Here is a 24,191-nt window from a genome sequence, read left to right on the forward strand (position 1 = left end):
GCGTGTGTACGGTGTGTGTGTGTGTGTGTGGCGGGTGGGGGGGGGGGGTGTATGTGTGTGAGGGTGTGTGTGTATGTATGTGTGTGTGGGTGTGTGTGGGTGTACTTGTGTGTCTGGGTCTCTTGCGATTGCTGCGGCCTCAGTTAGTGACGGTGCCTGTCCCCCGTCCAATCCTCTCTCCGCTCTCTGTCTCCCGCAGGATTACTGTAATTGTAGAGGCGGATCCGGTAACTACCACCAGCCTCTGGCCCCGCACGTCCGTCCGTCCGTCCGTCCGTCCGCTGCCACAGCCTCAGGTCAGATTGTCTCTTGTTCTCTGTGTTTGTTTCCCCGTCCTCGGCAGCCGTTCTCTGCTCTCAGCCCTGCCTGCCTGCCTGCCTGCCTGCCTGGCGTAACTGCGTGTCACCACTGCCTCTCCTCACTGTGTGTTACGTCGGCCTCTCCTCGTACCCTCTGTTACACATCTCCGGCACAGTTTGTTTTGTTTAGAAACTGCACCGCATCTCTCTCTCTCTCTCTCTCTCTCCTCACACGCACACGCACACACCCTGGCTCTGAGCGGGGAATGTGATAGCGTGAGAATTAGAAATATTATAATCAGCGGACGAGGCATTTGATACAGCACCGCATCAGGCCGTGGAAACGTCTCAAAGCGCCTCACGGGATATGCTGTAAAGTGGATTGACGGTCTGTTTTGTGGGCGAAACGCAAAAAGGATAGAATGGAATATTACAGTGGAATCCGCAGGATAATTAAAATGGACATCTACTGAAATACTACTGAGTACCATCCAGTTCCAAACCTATGTCTGACTTGGGCTCGGCCGAATGTTTTTTTTTGTCATGTTTCTTTATGATTATTGTCAGGTTAAAAAAACATGTGTAGTTACCTCTGTTTACACTGAACCAAATCCCTGCCCCTTTCCCCGCCTGCCTCCTCTCTCTCTGCTTTTCTGTCTCTCTCTCCCTCTCTCTTCCCCTCCCTCCTCCCACCTTCTCTCTCTCCACTCCCACCTTGTCTCAATCCCCTCACTCCTCCCACCTCTCTCTCTCGCTCTCGCTCTCCCCTCCCTGCTCTCACCATCTCTCCTCCTTCCTCCTACTTTCTATCCTCCCTCCTCTCTCCTCCCACCTTCTATCTCTCTCTTCCTCCTTCCACCATCTCTCCTCCCTCCTCTCTCTCTCTCTCTCTCCTCCCACCATCTCTCTCTCTCTCTCTCTCCCTCCCTCCCACCTTGCAGTGATGGAGATTGGTGGGGTTTGGCTCAAGGAGACGCTGGTCATATGAGCTCAGCAGCAGGCAGGAGCAGTGGGGACTGCAGTGTCTCAGCGCTTGCTGCTGGGCTGTGTGTGAGGCGATGCTGAATGTGCAGTGAATTCAGGCAGCACATGTGATTGAGTGAGCGAGGGAGGGTGAGTGTTTACCCTTCAGTAAGGTGCAGCCAGGGAGGCCTTTATTATGTCTGTTTCTCTGCGTTAGAGTATGTGTAACCTGCCGGGGAAGAACCAAGCCTGGATGCGGTTTGGAGACCATTTTTGATTTATTCTGTGTGTGAACTATTCTACAGTGAGCGGTGAGGGCCGCAGCACAGAGCGGACAAAAGGGAAATTAACACAATGGTTATTACACACAGGAGCTTCTCTCTGTCTCATCCCCTCCCCTCCCACCCTCTCCCCCTCCTCTCGTGACCTTGAGCTGTCATGTCTATCGCAGTATCTGAGCATCAGTAACGCTGTGTGTTAGAGGCGTTTTGCAGCTAAACTGTTAAGAATGATTAGGTGTGGCGGGTTTGGGGTATTTTACACAGCATTTCATAGCCCACATACTATGCAATAATGGGTATTATTAATCCCTGCATTTGGTACCACACCTTAATGCGCCGCCGAGACGTCTCAAAGCGCTTCGTGGCATTTCCTGTAAGGTGTAGTGACTGTGTGTTTTGTAGGCAAGCGCGTTCTTATATACACAGAGCCCTTTAATAATAATAATAATCCTTGCATTTGATACAGTGCCTTATCACATCGTTTAGCATACGCTGGAGTGTGCAGTTTGATTGTATTTACTCCGGCCTGCTCCCATGTCCCCCGCCCGGCCTGCTCTATATCCCCTCCCGACGTGAAAGCGCTATACAAATGTAACCTTGTTGTTGTTGTTGCCTGACCCGCTCCGCTATCAGCAGTCGAGCCTTCAGCCTCTCTTTGGAACTCTATCCCACAGTCCCTTCGCCTCGCTCCCTCCCTCGCCTCCTTCGAGGCCCGTCTCAAGACCTTCCTCTTCGACCGCACCTTCGGTCACCCTCCTACCCCCACCCTCCCTGCCCTCCACCACTCCTGATCTCAACCCTCCCCCCCCCACTTCAGATCCAAATTCTTGACTGTCGAGCGCCTTGGGATGTCCTCACAATGTGAAAGGCTCAGTTAAATGTAATTTGTTGTTGTTGGGAGAGTGTATATGGTGCGTGTATATATGGTGTGTGTGTGTGTGTGATGGGCTGAGCTATAGGGAGGCTAATTGCAGTGGAGTGAACCTGTATTCAGTGTTGGTGCCCTTTGTTTACCTGCCTGGCTACTCTGTGCAGGCAGCCTACGAGTGCTGTATACAGGCATTTCTGATTTGAAAGCCGATCTGTTTCACTGCTCGGGTTGCCAGCCTGGGTCTGGTTTCTCTACAATCATGAGCAACATACAATACAGCCTCGGTGTTAAGATCTGTCTTTAAATCTCTCTCCTGTGCAGTGTTTCATGCTGTGTGGGCAGCACAGTGAGGTTTTTTTTCTGGGGGATTGTCGGCCAGGACACTGGGAGAGAGAGAGACAAACTCCCTTCTCCTTTCCCACAACACTGTGGGAACACTGATGCTCAAGGTCCCAACGCACTGGACAGTCAGGGATTTGGACCCGAGCAAGGGGGTTGGGATCAGGAGGGGTGGAGTACAGGCAGGGAGGGTAGGGGTAGAAGGGTTGGACAAAGGCACAGACGAAGAGGAGGGTCTTCAGACGTGCCTTGAAGGAGGCGAGGCAGGGAGTAAGGCGAAGAGACTGAGTTCCAAAGGGTGGGGGCAGAGAGGCTGATGTTTATCTGAAAAGCAGCCAGATGGGACCTCGGGTTAACATCTCATCCAAAAGACCTTTCCTCCCACAATGTGCCTCAGAGTCCCCACTTGTGGCTGGTCAGTGCTGATCTCTGCAGTTCCCTCCCTGGTGTGAGAGGCTGAGAGCTGTGTGGTGCAGTGGAGCGGCTGTGATTGATTGCACAGTGGGCTCAGTCTCCAGCAATCTAATGCATTTTTAATACACTCAGCACTGCCCTGTCATACAAGTGCTGCAGTGCAGCTCTGACCAACGGCTCCAGTCATTGCACCTTTCAATCACCCTGGACCCTCTCTCTCTCCAGAACTCCCCCCATCTCGCATCCCACCCCCCCTCCCACCTCGCCAGGTTTCACAACCATGTTAAAAACGTACTCCGCCCTCCTCACCCATCTGCCTCCCTCCCCTCCCCCAGCCTCCCCCCTGCCTTCTCCATCCCACACACTCCCGGTAAAGCGCTCAGAGACGATACGCCCTGCTGTGTGTTAGGTGCTATGTGAGCGCACTGTTGTGGGACACTGTTGTGTGCAATTGTTTCACCCACAAAAATACACAGTCAATCCACTTTACAGTATATCCTGTGAAGCGCTTTGAGATGTCTCAATGACGTGATAAGGTGCTGTACCAAAGGCAAGGATTATTAAATTATGTGTTGCTGTGTCCCCCGCACTCGTACAGTCAGGATTCTCTGATGACTTTGGGGCGACAGTGACATTGGTCTGGTGTTCTGTCACATGCCAGTCACTCGCTGAGCAACAGCCGAACAGGTCATGTTGATCTCCTTGGGTTCCTGGCCGGTGTTTGTGTTTATCCTGCTGTCGGGTTAAGCAAGCTTGTTATCCGTTCGGGTGGACCCTAACAATTCCGTGGCACAACTCTCCTTCAATGTTCTGGCTGACAGTCTCCCCTCCCCCTGATAAAAATCAACCATTTACTCACTCCATGTCTGTTTGCGGGATGATGGCTGTGCACGTTCACCTAGAAAATACACAGACACCTGCAGTTTGTAGTAAAATCCAGCGAGAAGTGAGAGTGGGGGGGTCTGCCTCACTATGGCGGGCTGTGGCGTTAATGTGCTGTTGTTATTGTTACAGGTGGGCTGTGAGGTCAGTGTGGTGTGAGCTGCTGTTGTTGTTGTTACAGGTGAGCTGAGGGAACCATGGCGGGGTCTAACTTGGAGATGCAGCTGCACAGCGCCCAGAAAAATCTGCTGTTCCTGCAGCAGGAACACGCCAATACACTGAAGGGGCTGCATGCGGAGATCCGCAAGCTCCAGCAGCACTGTGCAGGTACTATGCCCCAAACACCCCCCACGCACACCGCCACCACTCACCTCCACACACAAACTGACACCCCTCCACCAATCCCTCCCCCATCCCCATTATTTCTCAGTTTATCTGTTTTTCACCTCCTAACTCATCTACCCCCCATTACTCCTGGACTTTCCGTCTACCTTGAATCGTAGGAAGTGACGTCCTGACCCGGCGACGCATGCACACTTACCAGCCGATGCATTGACCCCGTCGCCCTCCTCCCCTCCCCCCTCCTCCTGTTATTCCTTGAATTATCTTTTGTGATGCACTGAGATAAGACTTGCATTTTGTTTACTAGACTTGGCGTTTGAACTGACCATGAACACATCGCCATGTGATGAGACCGGTGAGTGGCTGAGTGAGGGAGTGAGTGGGTCCGGTTCGCTGTGGATAAATGGTCTGTATAACCCTGCGCTGGGAGCCTGTGACTTAGTGACACAGTCGAGTCCCAGGAAGAATGTTTGTCAAGCAGTTATCGAGGGATTGTGACGTGAAATGTGTCTGAAATCACTGGATAGGGAGTTGAAGAGTTCAATCCATTTAACTAACTGGTTAGCTTTGCTGAGAGGGATTATTCCCTGTCCTGTGTCTCTGAGCCGGACGTTCTTGGGCTTTAGGCAAGTTTCCTTACTCTACACACACACACACCTCTGTTTACCTAGTAGCAGCAAGTATGAACCTGGTTGTCAGTTGATTGTCAGATCGCTTTTACGGGAGTAATAATCCATTAAAGAAAAGAATTTTTTAAAAATTGGTCATTCGATCCACGACTGTTTGTGGGACACTGCTGAGTGCAATTGGCTGCCACATTTTGCCCACAAAATATACAGTCGATTCACTTTACAGTATATTCTGTGAAGTCTTGAGAAGTCTTAAAGATGTGATAAGGCACTATATAAAATGCAAAGATTATCATTATAGACTTGTCTCTTGTGCAGGGAGCGGAGACTCGAGGAGCGAAGAGCTGAGAAAGAAATACGAAGAGCTGGAATCTCAGCTGAAAGCCAAAGCAGAGGAGAACAAGGAGCTGATGAAGGAGCTGGAGAAGAAGAATGCGTTGATCTTGGTGCTGGAAACCACCATGAAGGAGAAGGAGAAGAAATACCTGGAGGAGTTGAAGATGAAGAGCCACAAGCTGAGCATGTTGTCTAGCGAATTGGAGCAGCGAGCGAGCACCATTGCTTACCTCACCTCCCAGCTCCACGCCACCAAGAAGAAGCTCATGTCAACCGTCAACATGACCAGTGATCCCTCACCGGGCCCCGGCTCAGTCTCCACCGGCCACAAGCCCTCGCCGCCCAAAGAGAAGCTTCTGGAAACACCGCGGCGTCGGATGAAAAAGAGCCTCTCGACACCGCTGAACACCGAGTTTGCCGAGGTTTACCGGCTCGGCACGGACGGTCGGAAGCTGCTGCTGCGCTCGGAGCCCCTGGAGGCCATGCCAGACCCCACACCATTCCTCCAGGCCCGTGAGCCCACAGACGTACATCTGATCAAGGAGAAGCCGCTAGTCATCCCACCCATTCCCTCCGAGCGGACATGCGGGGAGCACGAGGCCCCGGCCAGGGACAAACAACACAAGACTCATCACATGGGTGTGGCTCATCGCATCCCTCACCTCGCTCCCCCACAGCCCCAGCCTGAGGTGGAGACACTGGCTGTAGATCAGGTCAACGACAGGAAGGTGGTCAGGAAGCATTCAGGGACGGACAGAACTGTGTAAAAAAAAACTACCGCATTTCTCCCTGGAGTTTAAGTGGCTTTTATATATGCTGTGCACAAATAGACTTCACCTGGAACAGTTTTTCTTTTTGTTTGTTTGTTTTTGTCAAAGACAGAATATGCATGCCAAATTGGGACGCTCTGAGCAAAGCCATTCATTCCACCTTCACAGCCGCGTTCTGACTGAAGTGGGTTCTCCTGTCACGTTGTGAGTAGTTTTTGGCAAACAAAAGTTTTGACAAAGTGTGGCCAAATCGCCTTGTATACATGCCGCTTGCTTCTCACGGTAACCTAGACACACGTGTGGTTTGACAAGAGCAGAGGCCACATGGCATTGCACTAAACCAATATAACCGATAACCAGTCACTTAGTAAATGAAACGCCCTATTATGAACGTGCTTTAATATAATAACCCAGACGGACACACAAACCGCTGCAAGACTTGAAAAAACTGTTTACTCTTTAAAAAAAACGATTGAACCTACAACCTCTCTTTGTGTCGTGTCCGTCACCTTCCTGTGCGTCGTCCATCTCTCTTCCACAAAGCCCGATGCCGGCAGCATTGTAGATCATTGTGCGTGTACGTACCATGTTTGTGTGTGTGTCACTACCATAAAAGGAAACCCAACCTTCAGAGTACAGGTCTGTTGATGTTCTAAGAACGGTGCCCCATTTCTACAGAACGAGTTTATAATTAATTAAATGACTACCAATACCAATATCTGATTAATTGGCTTCTGAAAGTCATTAGCTCTGTTAGTGTTTATTCGCCTTTTCTGCTTTCAATGTGTTGAACATCACGTCCAGGTGCTCACGGTGTCTGTCAGTGCTGAAGGAGAAACATCCTGGGTAAGTGTTCCTGGGTGGGGTGGGAGGTGTTATTGACTTCTCTCACTGTGTGACTTGGGGATACTGAGTTGCTGGTTGGTTTCAGTGTAAGCAATAGTCTTTCCAGGGAGGTCCAACCTTTTGGCTGCTGAGGGCTGGATGCCTTGGTTGAGAAACGGCCTCAACAGCAATATTTTTGTGTGTCCTTTTATACGGGTTATGGAGGGAGCGGATGGGCCAGATGAAATGGAGGGGAGAGGGCAGATGAAATTGGCTCATGGGCTGCCACGCCAGGTGGTCTCATGTAAGGGTTCTGTAATTCTTGCCACCTTTTTCCAGGATCTCTGGCTTTGTCCTCATTGCTGAACAAGGTAAGTGCAGTGTCCCAGCCAGACAGCTGCTCCTCCCCAAACAAACAGCCACATGGGAACTGAGGAGGAGGAGGATTGCTTCTGGTGGTTTGTGGTGAGAACAACAATCATCACATCTGAGACATCAAAGCCTCTCAATTGCTTCTCAGGGAATTGGTGTCATTGTCAAACTTACAACTTAATGCGGAATATTGTGTAGGCCGTGTTTCTAACGGGAGGCTGTTACAATGTGGAGGGTGAGGGGAGATCCCCAGGTGAACAGATCAATAGCTTTACGTGGACTGAAAGCCACTTTAGTCCATGTAAACCTAACTCCCACCCCTCTAGTATTTAAACATTCCACTTAAACCCATGGGAAGGAAAAATGATGCACCACTTAACTGTTATTTTTATTAAAAGGGAAATGTTTTTTTCTGTATAAAAACCACAAACAGTAAAATTCAGATTGCACGAAGGTATAAAGTGAATACGTCCAGTAAATGTGTGTATGACTAATAGGAACTCTGGCCCTCAAGCACCTGGGTTCTGACTCCAGGGACACTCCCGAGTTCTGTGTGTGAATTATTATTTTTAATTATTTTTAATATTATTTTTAATATTTTTAATCCAATTCACTTTAAATTAAATTAAAAGTAACATTTGAAAACTTCCAAACATTTACAGTTGCGATATCGTGCTCTGTATGAGACGGTAACCGGTAAAAAACATAAGTGTTTAACAGAATGCGATGCTCTGATGTGCTTCAGTCAGAGTTGAGAGCCAGGCAGACGCCTTGTAGGACCCAGTGGGAATTGTGTCTCGTGGTGAAGAGATCCGCTTCGAACACCAGCCCCACTCCCATTGCGTTGCGTCGCATGGAGGTTGTGTACACAGGCGTCCTGAATGTATTCTGGGTGCAGAAAGAATATAAGAATCGCTAGGACAAAAGTTCTAATTCACTTTCCACCGTCCTGGCAGTCGCAGGCACATGTCATGTCCCAAACTATAAAACTATCCTGAGATATTATTTCCTAAAAGAAATTAATTTGCTTTTGAAAGAATCAACACTTCCCGTTTCCACTGTCTCCCTCAGAAGCTTGATCAATGCATTTTAACTACGCGCTCACAGAAGTGGTGTTTTCGCAGATTTGTTTTGAATTTACCCCCTTTGGTTCTAAAAGAAAGCAAAACTTATAACATCACAACGCAAACCTTCGTGTTTTTCCTGCTCAGCTGCCTGTCCAGTTCTCTTGAATGATTCTATCGATTCTTTTCAATCTTAAATAGCCATTAGTGGGACTGAATTCCACCAGCTAACTGCTCTCAGTGAAGTCATTCCTCCCATTGTCTGCTCTGAGCACCCACCAGCTTGTCATTAGCTGAGCTCCACCAGCTCATTTACTGAAAATGCGAATGAGTTGGAGCTTCCCATCAGCGTGTAGACACTTACAGCTTGAGTGATTCACGGGCAGATTCGGTTTTCTATGGAGCTTTTGACTCTACAAATTCATGCCCATGTGCATCAATATACACAACTCATTCAGACCACTGACAGAGAATGGGTGAGAACAAGGACCTACCTGCAGTTTGAGGCGATGGGCTTCGATGGGGATGACCTTGAGGACAGGGAGCTCCACCACCAGCTCCTTGGGTTTACTCCTGACCAGACAGCCCTCCTCGATGTCCCAGTTCGCTCCCTCCAGGTACAAGCCACAAACAAAGCAGCCTGACAAACCAAGGTGGTGGACAAACAAACTATTAATGTGGAGCCCCTTGCTGTCGCTGCGAGAAGGGACCTGGCTTGGATTTACACAAAAGATGCTAAGATATCAAACTGGTGTCACTCAACCCTGGATCTTAACGTAACGCTCCCTGTGAGGGAGGGAGAGAGATTTAGTTATGTGTATTTACAAAATGCAAAACAGCTCATGTTACATAGACTATAACACAGGGTGGTCCAATCTTTTGGCTACTGAAGGGCCGGATGCCCTATTTGAGAAATGTCTGTGGGCCGCACAAGCAATATTTTTCTGTTTCCATTCCAGAAACATGATGTAACATTTACAGGTTATGGAGGGAGTGGGTGGGCCAGAAGAAATGGGGGTGAGGGGCTGCCAGTTGGACCACCCTAAAGGGAAAGCTTCACATCCTAAAGCAGTGTGTTCTGTGAAGCGCTTTGGGACGTCCTCCCGACGTGAAAAGCGCTATATCAAATGCAAGGATTATTATTATTATTACTTCGCGTGGCACTTGCCTTGTCCTGGCCTCTCTAAGACCTCCTCGGCTGTGTTGTATTTAGTGACCTGGGTGTAGAGGGTGGAGCGGTCCAGGGGCCAGCTGTTCTTGCGGCAGGTAGCCTGAACCAGCGCCGTGAGGTAGGATTCGGGGATATGAAGCCCTGACAACCAGATCACATTGGGCTCCGCCTCCTCAACCTGCAAATCAGGCACAACACCTTTATATAAAAATATCAATTTCAGTGAACCTGGCTCCACACAGTTCAACGATGTGCATGTGCAAGGGAATACTTATAACATACTCCCACTTTATAGCTTAGAAAGAGGGTTTTGTTTTAAGGTAACAAGCACGCCACATTATAAAACTGATTAAATTAAACTCACTGTTAAATACAGGACCTAACCAAACAGCCAATTGGTTTTAATTCTGTAGTGAGATGTGAATGATGAGGGAATATAAGAGGACAATTGGGAGAAAAAGTCTGCGAATTTCCAGAATCTTGAACAGGTTATATTTTCCAACAGAAACAATGTCAATTCACTTTACAGAATATCCTGTGAAGGGCTTTGAGATAATAATAATCCTTGCATTTGATATAGCGCTTTTCACGTCGAGTTGTCTCAATTACGTGATATAAGGCGCTATATCAAATGCAAGGATTATTATTAATATTATAAGTGTCTGTGGATCGTAATGGTGACAATTACTAAGTTGACAATTGCTAAAGGTGTTGAAGGCTGGTAAGAAAACCTAATCCATCACCATTCTCTCGTGATACTGACCCATGAGATGTACTGGTCAAACCTCCGCTTGAAGTGGATCATCCAGTTGCCGAGAGACTTGAGTGTGTCTGGGGCCAGCTTTCTCCAGATGCTGGGAAGTTTACCGATGTAGAGAGATCGAGCCACTTCGTCCAGTTGGCTGCTCATGCCAACCTCTCCGGCCAGCGCCTGTCAGTGTTGGCACAATACAATACAAAATCATATTTGTATAGTGCCTTTCCCGTCGGAAGGACACTTGACAACAGCGAACGTCCGCATTGAAAATCTCCACAAGAGCTCGCCCATCCCCACCCTCACACACACAAAACTGTACAATGGATTGCTCCCACCCTCCCAGTACTGCAGCCACTAATAATGAAACCAGCCACCTACCCTCTGCAGTTCCGCCAGCGAGCGAACCATGCTGACAATCAGTTTATTGAAGCGCTGCAGCTCCTGCAGTAAGACCACTGTGGTGGGCATGATGTCGATCCCAAACTTCTTGTGGATCTGGTCCAGGTCAAAGACCACTGGCAGTTTGTTTTCGATGTCCTTGGCCACCTGCCCGATGTACTCATCCCGCCCCATGCCGCCACTGGACTCCCCTGGGGAGCGGAGGGCAGATAGTCAGTAATATACAGCTTACACAGCGCTCAGTATAAATGGTGTGTCAGCACAGTCAGTACCTGTCTGTGGCTGCAAGTCGATCAGATGTTTCCACATGCTTCGAGCTGCCTGAGTATAGTAGCCGATCTCAGCGTTGGGATGGAGGCCAAACACCTCCGGGGTGTTGGCAAGTGGCAGACTTTCAATTTCAGCTGAAAAACACAACATCCCCATGTGAAAGGTGCTATTTTAATATAAATTGGTATTACACTGTACACACAAATACTTTTTATAACAATATTTAAAAATTGCGAAAAGGTTACAGAAGAATGTCAGCATTTATTGGTCCTCGTCACTTTGAAATGTCGCAAAGCATTTTACCTGCAATTATTTTACTATTAGAACTACTCAAGGCTAATGACTTGAACACGGCAGCCAATTAGTGCACAACGACTCCCACAAAACTGCCATCGTGTGAAAGACTAATTTATCTGGACGATTGCTGGCCGCAAAACTGTCTTCTCTTTCCCAATAGCGCAGCGGGATCTTTAACGTTCACCTGAACAGACAGACAGGAACTTGGTTTAACACCTGACACAATCCAGCACTCCCGTAATGCTGTGGAGTGTCGGCCTGGAGAGTGCAGTGACTATGGAGGAGAGGCTTTGTGACTGTTAATGAGTTGCCCTCGCCAGTGCACACTGTGTTATTGATGTAGAGCCAGTTTGACCTCAGCAGTTACCAGTATAATCATCTTTGGGCCCATCGTCTGGGATCCTGTAGTCAACCTCGTCGTTGCAGAAGAAATGGAAAGGCTGAAAGGTGTCGAAGATGAAGTCCCCCAAATATTCGTCCATGTAGTTGGTCAAAATACGCCTGTCAAAGCTGTCAATGGCACGCCCACCGTACATCACCTGCCATTGGACAAGTGGAGAAATCAGCACAGAACATCCCGCTCCTCTCTCCCCGTCCCCTTCCACATACACATTCAATAGGGCCCACGTGACTAGCTATCAGCGGCCATCACGTGCTGTGTTTCTATAGTTTACCCCCAGCCATCTAGGTTGTGATGGGTCTTGAAGAAAGTTGAGTGAATGAGTGAAAGATGACCTTCACCAGAAACAGTATTTCCCAGCCAGAATGTTCTTACACAGACACCCGTCTCTACAGAGACAGTAACTGTGGCTAACATGTCCAGTCCGAGCCAATCGCATACATACAATACTTAACACTTGGTTTAATGGGTGGAAGCCCAGCCTAACTATCCCATTGCCTGGCTCATCAAGAGGACATGTGGAGCAGAGATGTCACGGGGGTGGGGTGAGGGAAGTGAGAGTATTCTTTTCTTCTCAGCTCCTGCTAATCTTATGAGTCAGGACACTCCAGGCTGCAGGACACTGACCCACACCTTGTACTGCTTGACGTTTAGCTGGATAAAGTTCCAACAGTACTCCAAGGCCTTGACATCTGTCACCCCAGGCCCCTCCAGTATAGGGGAGAAGCTTTGTGGCAGATTAACATGGAATTAGCGGTTCAGCGAGAGGAGCTGGGAAGGACGGCCCTACCTCTCCGATTAGATACTTCAGGCTGCCCCAAGGGATTTTGGTGTCTCCCTGCTCTTCTGCCTTGGTCAGGTAAGTGTTGAGAATCTCCATGCAGACCTGAGGGTGGAGAGGAAACAGTTTGATGTCCACCACATGCAGCAGCCCAGATAGATTAATCAGATTAATAATTAATTAATTAAGCAGTGAAACCGGCCACGATTCCGCCTGACCTTAACCTTTAACATATTTTATTTATTTAATTACACACACAAAATAGTCTCATCGGCTACAAACGGGTGGAATTTCAGGCTTCAGTTGCAGTAAAAGTATTAATTATGCGCAATTGGCTGCCGCGTCTCGACCACAAAATATACAGTCACTACACTACACTACAGCATATTCTGTGAAGCATTTTGAGACGTCTCGACGACATGATAAGACGTTCTACCAAATGCAATGATTATTATTATATTATTATTTGGAATCTGGGCCTCGGAATTAATAACAAAGGTGATCAATTGCTTAATTTTAAAATAACACATAAGATCCTGGAAAACAATGGGCAAGTGAGATTCTCACTGATCAGCAGAAGAAGGTCCAGCAAACTGTTTGAGGTCCTCATCACCCCTGAAAATGCCGGAGAAACAATCAGGCCGGTTCCAGCAGACTATTGATTTTCTCCTTACGCCAGCTGAAATGTGAAAGCTGTGAGGGTAGACAGCACAAAGACAAACCCGTTTACCAGGAAATCTGACTCGTTGAAATCGTACGGCACGTTCCAGCCGATCTTGCCGTATTTCCTTCGCTCCTGCACCACAGCGTGGAAGAACGCCAGCACGTACACCAGAGTCTTATAGGCGGGATGCGGGCACTCATGCAAGGCTTCCTGGCTGATCTTAAAGTAAGTCGCTCGCATGTTCAGCTTCAACCCATTGGGGGGCTCAGTCACAACCTAAAGGAAGAGTGCAGACTGCTGGTTAGACATTAGCACAATGATCCTTTGTGGGAGCAGTTGGTCTTCTCAGGTAAAGCAAACTGAGGGTTGGGCTCATACAACACAGAGCATTACAACCCAATGGCTAAGTCACTAAACGCATGGTTGAGTGTCTATCTCAAGGTGTCAGTTTCAGTTTGCAAAATAAATCGGTTGGCAGCTCAGCTCTTTTGGTAGCTCTCTTGGCTGGGGCAGATGATAGGGGGCTGAGATTCAAGCTCCAGGAACTCTGGCATCTCAGGCCTGCATTGTCCTCACACAAGATCTCAGACCCGGGCTACACTCACGCGGGTCTGCCCTGTACCTTGAGTGAATTCTGGAGGATGCCGATGGGGAAGTCTCGGATGGGGTCTGTGGTGAGCCAGAGACGGAAGTCCGGGTGAGCCTTTACGATTCGGTCCAGCGCTTTCTCCAGCTCCTTCAGCCACTTGACCAGCAGGTGACAGTTCTGCAGCATCAACCACTGCCCTCGCGACACCGCGATCTCCAGTAACTGCAGCGCCACCTGTAACACAGAGAGGGAAGTGACAGCAGCCCATTTCACTGCTCAGTGTAAGTTTATGAGTGCAGTTGCCTGTGTTAGGTGCTGCCGTGGATGGGGAGCTGTACCTTCTCCTGTCCCTGGCCCATGGCGAGGAACTTGAGCCTGTTTGCCCCAAAGCCTGACCTCTCCGCCAGCTTGGTCAGGTCGGAGGCCGGGTCTGAGCCGGGGCTCAGGATGAAGACGATGGGGGAATTGGCGGTGCTCTGCTCAAAGATGGCTTCGAAGCTGATGACTGGAGGCTGAACAAACCTGGGAGAGAGGCCGAGAAAAACACACACAAATTAAGCTTTTTTTTAAAAAAACGTTAATAATAATCCTTGCATTTGATGCAGCGCCTTATTACGTCACTGAGATGTCTCTAAGCCCTTCACAGAAATATGCTGTAAAGTGAATTGACAGTGTATTTTGTGGGCGAAACACGGCAGCCAATTGTGCACAGCAGTGTCCCACAAACAGTCGTGGATTGAGTGACCACATTTGTTTTTGGAGGGATTATTACCAATCACATCTACTCCACCTCATAAATTGTTGGGATGAAGAAGCAACAGTTAATCTCATCCTTTCAACACCCATTTGTGTCGTGGCTCTGTCTGTTTTTTAAACTGAGTCTCAACCAGATCTTCCTGGTAACGGTATTCCAGCTGTTTGTCTGCCCTAAACTGCCCCCTCGTTCTGTTAACCTTTATTAAACATTTGCTGGTTATATTGTGTGTTGTTGAATTAGTGACTGGGTGGGAATTAAGGTCTCAGTAATAAAATACCCGGTGCCGACAAGGGCGATCAGGCACAGACTCTGATCAGGAGCTGGGTTACCGTGCTGCAGGAACACAATTGTTTGAACCTCTAGAAGCCAATATTCTTACTTCTCTCCCATTGTGACGGTCACGTAGTCCATGACTGCCCGAAACACACGGTCCACACGGAAACAGCGCAGGAGCAGTAGCTTCTGAAAACTGTTTAGAATTTTCCTGTACTTGAGCGGGAACTTGACCTGCTCGGGGGAATCGAGGTCGTACCACTGTGGGAAGGCAGAGGCAGAGTGTAAACATTAACCCTGCCTACATGAAGGAAGAGATATTTCATAAGATCCCTTGGTCTGTCCCACCATCTCAGCACTCACAGATTTCCACGTGTCTTCGTGATTCTCCAGTTCATCTGCGAGCGATCCAAAGATCTCAGGGAAGATACTTGAGAGCTGGATGATGTCCTCCCACCCCTGGTCTGGGAGCCATGTGCACGGCTTCTTCTTCTTGCTCTTCTCCAGGGAGAGGTTGCCTGTGGACAGTGCAGTGGGGGTCAGGGTAGGCTGGGGTCAGGCACCTCAGCAATGAAGTGCTGCCTTTACTAATGCACTGGGCGAGGCAGGCACAAGTTCACTAAATGATGTGGTACCAGAGGCGATTAGGCGGTTGAAGGCTGACAATAGTTTGAGAACGTCTAATGTACATCAACGGAGAGAAGCCAATATTCTGAACCAAAAACACAACTGAGCCAAGGCACTTACTCTGTCATCAATCGGCCTATACCATATCTCTCAACAAGAGAACATGTATAACCTGTATAAGACTAATAAGAGACTGAGCTTACAGCATGTAAACTAGGCTCTGAGTTATCAGCCAATCATTGGCCTTGATGTGGACCAACAACAAAGTTACATTTGTAAAGCGCCTTTCACATCGGGAGGACGTCCCTAGGCGCTGAACAGTCGGGGATCAGGAGGTTCATCACAAGGCGCTGACCCGGCTCGAGCTTCATCTTTCCCACAGTGTTTTGCCCACAAAATATACCGTCAATTCACTTTACAGTATATTCTGTTAAGCCCTTGGAGATGTCTCGAAGATGTGATAAGGCGCTGTATCAAATGCAAGGACTATTATTATTATTATTATTATAACAAGTTGCCGTTTTGTGCTAATAAGAAAAGAGAGGCCTGAGATGGAAAAGGGAAGTAATCGGAGGGCTTTGGCACACCGGCCTCTTTGGCTCAAAGCATCTGATTACTTTCCATTTGAAGTAGTGGTTGCGAGAAGCGGCATTAATAATTAACAGCTTTGAAAAGCTCTCGCTTTTCCATTTGTAAAGCAGCTAAATTGAGTTACCTGCAGACTTACTGCCTCACAGCCATCCAGTTACAAGGCTGACAATTCCAGCAAATGTTCACTGAAAGCAGCTATCGATCCCTGGGTTTTTTCTTTCAACAGTAAATTGTGTTAAAATTATATTCAATTGAAGGATAATACAGCATCATGTTACACCATATCCCTGAAATCCTCCAAAACAAACTACTGTAATAAGAGTGTGGAAGTACAGACTGATGTGGCATGGTCTCACACACACAAACAGGGACAGGAATGGCCCCGACGGTGAAACGTACCCTTCAGAAAAAAGCCCAGCTCTTCCTGGGGCACTCGGCCCTCTGCCTGCTCGATCTTGATAGTCATGTTAAATGAGAACAGCAGCTTGTGCCTCTCAAACAGGCCTGCGGGGTGGAAAGAGAGAATGGGGGATGGAATTTTGTATTTCTTTTTTTTTGGTCAGCCACCTGGATATCTGACACATTCGGAAACTCATCAACCCACTGCTTAAGAGTATCCAAACCAAGCCGAGAATTCCATGCATCCCACCTACTCATGGAAATTCCAGAGCAGTTGTTGGAATGGAATGTGCACTGTTTCTCTTTGCCTGGAGGGACGCATCCTGCTTACCGAAATCCGAAAGTGTTAGGCGCAGGTTGGGAAGAGCCAAGGCTTAGGGACCTTAGGGTCTGTGTTGGGGTAACTGCTGAAGACAGAGAGTGGGGGTCACTTGAATGGGCTGAGGACAGTGCTGGGAAAATTGAATATTTTGCCCTTTGCGACACAGATAACACTTTAGCAGATCTCCCAGCGCAGGTGAGAGTGCAGAGGGAACGACTCAGACAGTTCCTCGTCAGCAATGCTTTACCATTACAGAAGGCTGGAGTCTTCACAGTGGCCCCTTGCCCCCAGGATAAAACGCAGTGCGAGAAGCAGTGCCATTGATCACTTTGTTCAAAGGCAGGAGAACAAACAGCCTGTGACAAACAACTGGGTGCATATCTTTCACTTCTGCCCTAAGATTGTTCTGAAGTTGAAGAAATGTAAAAGATACCTGAGCAGCGAGTACTGACCTGTGCAACCATAGTTATACATGTTATGGGTTAACGTGTTCATAATGTTCTTCAGCCTCTTTGGAAGGATGGAGTTGGGCATAGATTTGCGGAGAGAAATGCCAAAGACCTCGAGGAAGGACTCCAGGGAGTACTGGTACATGCTGTTAACCAACGCCATTTCAGATAAAACAAAAAACAAAATGGCGCCCCTCTTAGCTGCCGGTCGATAACCATCTCGCAACTTGTCGATATCGAAAGCCGTCTTCTCTGCCAGCTTTAGCTTCTCAAACACCTGCCAAGAAAAAGGAGCAGTTTAATAGACAGACAGTACTGAGGTTACAGTTAGAATGAGGCTGCGGGCCAGTTACAAGCAGTGTGCTGTGTCAGCCCCGCGAGCCTGTTTATTAGATCACAACAACAAAACTTGCATTTACATAGCGCTTCTTATGCAGGGTGGCACCCCAGAGCGCTTAACACTGGCGAAGCACAAGACCAAGCCAGGGGGAGGGGGGAGGTGACTGCAGGCCTTCAGGCTGAAGATGGGGAAGGAGGGGGAAGAAAAAGTTACATCAGCCATTCTAATCCATGGCACAGCCCGGCACGGCACCAACACTGAATGCTGTGGCCAGTTCACCTCGGTAGCTTTAGACTTGGTCTCCTCTAGCGTTTCCACCAGTTCCACGTTGTCCAGCATGTTGCCAGTGGAGGTCGCCAGCTCACGGAGGAGCGAGTCCTCAAGGTCTTTCAGCAGTTTCTTGTTCTCACTGGTCTCCTGGATCAGGCGTTCCCTCTGTTCCTCGAGCTCTTTACGTTCAAACGCCACAATAACGCTGAGTAGCTGGTCTTCCAAACCTGTCAACGTCACTGAACAAAGAGATAGACCACAACACAGAGAGTGGTTACGGTCTGGAACGCATTGTCTGAAAGGCTGGTGGAAGCAGATTCAATCATAGCTTTCACAAGGGAATTGGACTGGTACTTAAAAAGGAAACATTTTGAGGGCTACGGGGGTAACAGCGGGGGAGTGGGATAAGTTGGTAGCTCCTTCAAAGAGCCGGCACAGACACAATAGGGTGAATGGCCTCCTTCTGTGCTGTAAGATTCTATGATTTTATCCCCCAGTAAGACTCTGCATTATCTCGATAAACAACTCAATAAAAGTCCAGCTACTATTAGAATTATTTCTCATCAGTTCTGCTCTGCTCTTTTATGAAGGTAAATCAAGTGTTTTACTGCCCTGACTCCAACACATGCAACTGCAGTTGAACACACTCGTGGAAAAGGCCAGAACAATTTTCCATCTCGGACATGTTGGGACACAATGATCGCCCATGAAATAAGCCTGGGAAGAACCTTAGGTCTCGGGTGAGGGCAGGTGTCAAAGGCAATCAACATAATAAAATAATAATAATCCTTGCATTTGATATAGTGCCTTATCACATCTTCGAGACGTCTCAAAGTGCTTCACAGAATATACTGTAAAGTGAACTGACTTACCTGTGTAGTTTATCACCATGGCTTTCCCAAACACGCTTGGCGAGTATTTGGGGTTTGACAGTTTGGTGTTGAGATACATCCTGAAATTAGGATCATAGTCGACCTCTTTGTCCCCGAGGATTATAAAATATCGCCCTTGCTGGCCTTTGATGTTCTTTTCCAGGACATTGTCGATCACGGGGTCGATGTATTCATCCACATCTTGGAAGAGGAAAGGGAATCCGTACTTTATGGCCATCTCCAGGAATTTGAGGAATTCAGGATCGTTAAATGAAGTGATCTGGAAGAAGTCAGGTGTAGGGACCATTTACAACATGTCGAGAGGACGTCTCAACGCACATTTACCAACAGGCTGTGTTCCATTTGGAGACGAGCTGATGACTAGGTACAGCTTAAGATTGTGGGGTTCAGTTTGTTAGGGCCTCGTGAATGAGCAGTGAGTTCTGAGGTGGGCAGAGTGTGACGCTGACACCTTGTTAGCAGGTCAGGCACCCACAAAACAGCAATAATAAAGGTTACAAGCCTTTATTAACACTAAACAGTTGCAAATTTGAGCCCCATATTAGTCACCATGAATATTAATAATCCTTCCTTTTGATGCAGCGGCTTATCACGTTGTTGAGACGCCTCAAAGCCCTTCACAGAATATACTGCAAAGTGTAGTGACTGTGTATTTTGTGGGAAAAAAGCAGCAGTCAATTGGCACAACAATGTCCCACAAACTGTTGGGGGTTGAGTGACCAAATTATTGTTGTTATTACTTTTCTTCAGTAATAAATTAGCGATTGAAAGACACTACCCCACAAGTTAAAGAACGACAATGATGCGCACAATTTCTCTCCAAAGGACGAGCGAGTGAATGTTGTTGTTGTTGTTGTTGTTGTTGAGTGTTTGAGTAGAAACTTTACCTTCAAATTGGACTTTCCCTCCTTTTTCTTGATCCACTTTAAGGCCTGCTGCTGTGGGTCGATGCACATGGGGAAGCGGCTGGCCTGAGTGGTGAGGATGCCGTTCTGGACGGACAGTTCATCGGGCGGCAGACCTTCCGAGCCCCACCTGGAAACCACAGCACAGCTCTCACTATCACATCCACTCCTAGCATCCCAGGGCAAAACGTCACCACAAAGGTTATTGAGAAATATGTGGCAAAGGTCAACAACCACCCCGGTTCACCATGATGTGACACGACTTTAATTGCTTTGAGACTTCTTCCCGAGTAGAAAGATGCTGTATAAATATAAGTTGTATTCATTGTCTGACTTCCAACTCTTGTTTACTTGCACTAACAGTCAAGCGAACTGCAGACAATGTCTCACAGAGGAGTAACCTCTGTGACTGGAGAGGGGGAGGGTAGTGAAGGCAGAGTAAAACCATGTGTCTGTGGAGGGTGGCGTGGTGCGGGGGGGTGGGCGAAAAGAGGAGACACAGACATCATCAGCTGCGATGGCAGGGGCAGGGTGTTGTAATAAAACCGCAGACCTGCTGATCTCCACCTCGTCTGTCAACAGGTTTTCCAGGCGGAAGGACTCGCTGATGGGGATCTCCCTGCGCCGCACGTCCTCCTGCCAGATCTCGTAAATCATCTCTTTGCGGAACTCCCAGCTGAAGGCTCCCTCGTAGCTGAGGAAGGCGGCACACACCAAACAGTCACCCAACAGCTGCACCCGCCGCTGCTTCAGCTCCTCCAGGTCCTGGGTCCATCTGTGGTGGGGAGGAAAGGTCACCCATTAACCTTTCTCAAGTCTCTTCAGGACCGAAAGTTCTCATTCCTGGTTTACATAGAGGCTAGAATTTATTTGCTTCTCTGAAGGTCTTGTCCACTTTCACAAGGCTCTGCGACTGCACACACCCTGCGCGCCCCCGCCCCACCACCCGACTATCCCAGCAACTCCTCCCCAATCTCAAGCCTCGACAATGCCAACTCCGAGACAATCTGTGCCTATGTAGACCAGGAATAAGAACTTTTGGTTCTGAAGAGACTTGAACAATTGGAGCTTTACAGCGGGATACTAGTTGTGAGTACCGCCTGCCCCTGTGACAGGGAGAGGCTCTGACATTGCACCACACTGACCCACCTGATGTTCTCTGATCCCAGCCCTCGAATCAGCTTGTCCGCTGCGATCAACCGCCGCTCCATGATCTCTGCCTCCTCCTGCAGCTGTTGCTTGCCCCTCATGGCGGCCTCGTAGCGGTCGCTCAGGGCCTGCAGCTCTCTCTGGATGGCAGCCAGCTCCGCCTGGATCTTCTCCAGTTCCCGCTTGCTCTGGTAATAGTGACGCTCCAGCCTGGCCACCTGCACAACAACAACTTGCATTTATATAGCGGCTCTCACGCAGCACAGCGTCCCAGAGCGCTTGACAGTGGCTCAAGCACGCGCGCACGCACACACACACAGCCCAGGAGTCAGCCACTCTCGCACGGAGAAGAATCGGCAAAGGAAGGAGCCGAACGTTGCCGCGTTTCGTGGTCGCTGCGTGCGTACCTTCTCGCGCTTGGGTTTGATCTCCCGCGCCACTTCGCAGTAGCCCATCACAGCTTCCACAAACTTGAACATGCCAGCGCCGGCCTTGCTGATGGCCTGCATCTCCTCAAGGGAGGTGTTCAGGTTCTTGAGGAAGCCTAGGAAACGATGCACCTCATCAAACAACAACAGCAACTCGCATTTGTACAGCGGCCCTCTCGTGCAGGGTCGCGACCCAAAGCGCTCGACAGCGGCGGAGTCTCACACCGAGTTGGTGGGAGGTTGGAGGTGACTGTAGGCACGGTCGAAGAGTGTGAGGCGTTTCCTAGAATGCAGGCCCGAGGAAGCCATTCTTCATTTAGCCTCTGTTTGTACCATGTCATCTGCCAGAGCACACTGCTAACTCCCTGCTCTTTGCCTTAATAATCTTCCTCTTCCCCTCTGCCTCATTAGCAGATTGATGTTCTAATAACCCTCTGCCGAGAGAGACCTTCTCTGATGTCTCTTTTAGTCCTTCCACTCTGCATCCCGAGGTGAGGCCCCTGGTTACCAATTCACGAACCAGCAGGAAATAATCTCTCTAGTTGCAAGTAACAACTGTTGCCAGCTCAGACCTTTACCTTTGACAGTCTTGACCTGCTGCTGCCCAATGGCGTCGCAGTCCATCTCTAGCAGTGTTCTCAGGAAGCTGGGGTCTGACATCATGCCTTTGGCCGACTTCCAGTTGATCTCCTTGTAGCCGCGCATCACCAGGATGCACTCGCACACGATCTGGACCTGCTTCGGGGGCTTCGCGAACGATCTGCCAAACAGGAACACAAGTGAGATTGGCAATCACAGCAATCGAAGAATACTGAGATATTTCCTTTACCGTCTGAGTTTTATAACAAGACAAATCCATCTACTTAATTCCAACCCCAATCTGGTAAGCACACGCTCATCAACTGAAAGGAATTCCTGAGTGTTGTTTGGGAAACGGACTGTGCACATCCAGCATAGCTCATCATTCACCACTTACAGTGAAGATTTATTGGTTTATCAGAGGAAGTCTTGCAAGAGTCTTAGGTGCTGTCCGAACGGAATCACATTTATAATAAACACAGAGGGAAAATCAGCTGGCAAGACCCAGGCAGACCGGTGACCAGTAACTAACGAACCAGGCGAGCTGAGCTCAGACTTGGTTCCCGGGATTGGGGCTGAGATCAGCAACGGCGGGGAGATGCAGGAGGTCGGCTATGGTTCACCAAGGATCTGCAAAGACGCTCTAATCTCACAGTTCAGAATATAGCAACTGCCAACAAGCCTCGCGACTCCCCGATTCTATAAGGTATTATCCCGGGCAAGGGAACTGCCTGGGAGGGATTGACGGTGGCAGTGACTGTACTTACCTGATCTCAGTCACGTCAGACTTCTCCAGGCTCTGCAAGGCCAAGCGAGCGGCCTCCAAAGCCGGCAGGGCCTCGGCCAACGCGTTCTCTGCCTCCATCTTCTCCACCGCGATCACCTTGTTCTGTTCCTCGATTTCAGCGGCTTTCTCCTCCGCGAGCTGCCTCTTCTCCTCGGCTGAAAGGCCCAGAGAGGCGGGCGTTACTGTGCTGTGACAGCCTGGCGCGACCTCGCACCCTCCCATGTCAGGGTCACAGTCTCGCGGGTTCAAGCCCCTCGTCGGGTTTGAGCTCACAATCTAGGCCGACCCCCCCGGGGCAATGCTGGGGGAGGGGGAATGCTTCATTGTTGGGAGCAGCTGCCCTACAGATATTACATTAACCCAAAGCCCCCTCCATACCTCTTCAGGTGGTCGTTAAAGATGCAGTGACACCATTGCAATAGGAAGCAAGCTTCTCTCTCCTGGCTGGGCTCTTACCCACAGCACTGAATGACCGTGCCGGCGGTGGGCTGTGCGGTGGGTGTGGGCGGGCTCTTACCCACAGCGGTGTTGGCTGCGATCTCTGCCAGCAGCATCTCGCAGGCCTCCGTCTTCTCAGCCAGAACGATCTTCTGCTCAGCGAGCTTTAGGTTTAACTCCGCCAGCTGGACACTGGCCTCCTTCAGCTTGTCCAGTCCTCCCTCCAAACGCTTACACTGAGCTGAGGAGGGAGAGACAGAAAACACAGAGAGCACATCAATTGCTTAAACTCCATTGTTTTATGCATCTTTTAAAGTTTCAGACCAATGGCACATGAACCCAGGCCCTGGTTGCACAGACAGTAACTGCAGTCACTGGCCTCATCTCTGTACCTCGTATGGGTCAGACACTGCTCATCGCAAACTAGAAGGGAGAGGATTCTCGGGATACAGGAGAGCTGACAGCCACAGGCAGACAGGAATTCATATACACCGCTGCATTCACTGCTTGCTTCCACAGTGCTTTCAAAACGCTTTCTATGTATTATATTAATAGTTTTTTTAATATAACCCTGTGTATTTAAAAAAACTCTGCCCAGTTAACAACGCTTTCTCAAGGTTCTGGCCACGTCTGTTTCTCTCCAGAGTTTCCCTCCTACCCAGTATGAATTTATCCTTTTCATCCAGCAATCGGGTGTAGGTATTGATGAAGTCCAGGAAGTTTTTGGGAGTCACGTAGTTCTGGCGCCTGAGTTTCTGCAGGAAGGTGAGGCTGAAACTGATGACGGAATCGTGCACCATGACCACGTGGGCGATCACCTCCTCCGTCAGATGTGAGGGGATCATGTGGTTCTTCCCTGCGGGGGGAGAAGTGCAGCACAATGTACAGGTCTGTCACGGTGAGCCAAGCTCTCACCCACATTCTCTCTTCTCAGCAGTTAAGAGAGTCGCAGCAAGTTCACAGCACAGAACACAGGCCAACTAGTGCTCGCTCACCCAACACGGACCACACCAACCACAAGCTTTGACATAGACCCAGTTGGCATGTTTGAAAGGGAGAGAACAGATATTTGGGAAGTACAGTAAGGGTAGGAAGAAGTGAGGAAAAATGTGAGGAAATGGAATTAAAAGATCTAAAAAACTGGCAGACAGACTCAATGGGCCGAATGGGCTCTTGTTCCTGTGCTGTCTGTGTTAATGAGATATTAAACTGAGGCCGTGATTGACTGCCTGCTCATGTACAATTGGAAAACAAACAGGAATTTCTGAC

General features: G+C 48.9%; 2 protein-coding genes across 3 annotated transcripts in view; one reads left to right on the plus strand and one right to left on the minus strand.

The window, feature by feature from the left end:
• Positions 1-272: 272 nt before the first annotated feature.
• On the plus strand, positions 273-6,844 carry ccdc92 (coiled-coil domain containing 92). Of its 2 annotated transcripts, none has more exons than XM_042337720.1 (4): positions 273-296; positions 4,231-4,376; positions 4,699-4,746; positions 5,339-6,844. In XM_042337720.1, exons 2-4 carry the CDS (start codon positions 4,247-4,249, stop codon positions 6,121-6,123), a joined length of 963 nt encoding a protein of 320 aa, XP_042193654.1. In that variant the 5' UTR covers positions 273-296; positions 4,231-4,246; the 3' UTR covers positions 6,124-6,844. The 2 variants fall into 2 exon arrangements, with proteins under 2 accessions (XP_042193654.1, XP_007905974.1); XM_007907783.2 differs by lacking the exon at positions 273-296 and adding an exon at positions 1,203-1,412.
• Positions 6,845-7,698: 854 nt separating this feature from the next.
• dnah10 (dynein axonemal heavy chain 10) overlaps positions 7,699-24,191 on the minus strand; it is a 47,346-nt gene continuing 30,853 nt past the window's right edge. The window contains exons 55-79 of the mRNA XM_042337722.1: positions 23,581-23,778; positions 23,002-23,163; positions 22,465-22,639; positions 21,697-21,878; positions 21,098-21,234; positions 20,691-20,908; positions 20,095-20,316; positions 19,524-19,671; positions 18,616-18,895; positions 17,753-17,982; positions 17,137-17,410; positions 16,363-16,467; positions 15,109-15,263; positions 14,852-15,006; positions 14,054-14,237; positions 13,749-13,949; positions 13,193-13,402; positions 12,472-12,567; positions 11,649-11,820; positions 10,987-11,118; positions 10,694-10,905; positions 10,322-10,489; positions 9,556-9,736; positions 8,882-9,027; positions 7,699-8,211 (exon numbers count right to left, since the gene is read on the minus strand). Coding sequence (XP_042193656.1) covers positions 8,065-8,211; positions 8,882-9,027; positions 9,556-9,736; positions 10,322-10,489; positions 10,694-10,905; positions 10,987-11,118; positions 11,649-11,820; positions 12,472-12,567; positions 13,193-13,402; positions 13,749-13,949; positions 14,054-14,237; positions 14,852-15,006; positions 15,109-15,263; positions 16,363-16,467; positions 17,137-17,410; positions 17,753-17,982; positions 18,616-18,895; positions 19,524-19,671; positions 20,095-20,316; positions 20,691-20,908; positions 21,098-21,234; positions 21,697-21,878; positions 22,465-22,639; positions 23,002-23,163; positions 23,581-23,778 — 4,490 coding nt within the window. The 3' untranslated portion in view covers positions 7,699-8,064. The remainder of the gene's footprint in view (positions 8,212-8,881; positions 9,028-9,555; positions 9,737-10,321; positions 10,490-10,693; positions 10,906-10,986; positions 11,119-11,648; positions 11,821-12,471; positions 12,568-13,192; positions 13,403-13,748; positions 13,950-14,053; positions 14,238-14,851; positions 15,007-15,108; positions 15,264-16,362; positions 16,468-17,136; positions 17,411-17,752; positions 17,983-18,615; positions 18,896-19,523; positions 19,672-20,094; positions 20,317-20,690; positions 20,909-21,097; positions 21,235-21,696; positions 21,879-22,464; positions 22,640-23,001; positions 23,164-23,580; positions 23,779-24,191) is intronic.

The sequence above is a fragment of the Callorhinchus milii genome, unplaced genomic scaffold, assembly GCF_018977255.1.
Source record: "Callorhinchus milii isolate IMCB2004 unplaced genomic scaffold, IMCB_Cmil_1.0 Scaffold8, whole genome shotgun sequence".
NCBI classification, from domain to species: domain Eukaryota; kingdom Metazoa; phylum Chordata; class Chondrichthyes; order Chimaeriformes; family Callorhinchidae; genus Callorhinchus; species Callorhinchus milii.

Excerpts from the sequence above, each read along its gene's own strand:
- ccdc92 (XM_042337720.1), top strand. The coding sequence starts at position 4,247 with ATGGCGGGGTCTAACTTGGAGATGCAGCTGCACAGCGCCCAGAAAAAT. Across the intron at positions 4,377-4,698 it reads GCTCCAGCAGCACTGTGCAG|ACTTGGCGTTTGAACTGACC; the intron begins GTACTATGCCCC and ends TTTGTTTACTAG. Across the intron at positions 4,747-5,338 it reads ATCGCCATGTGATGAGACCG|GGAGCGGAGACTCGAGGAGC; the intron begins GTGAGTGGCTGA and ends TCTCTTGTGCAG.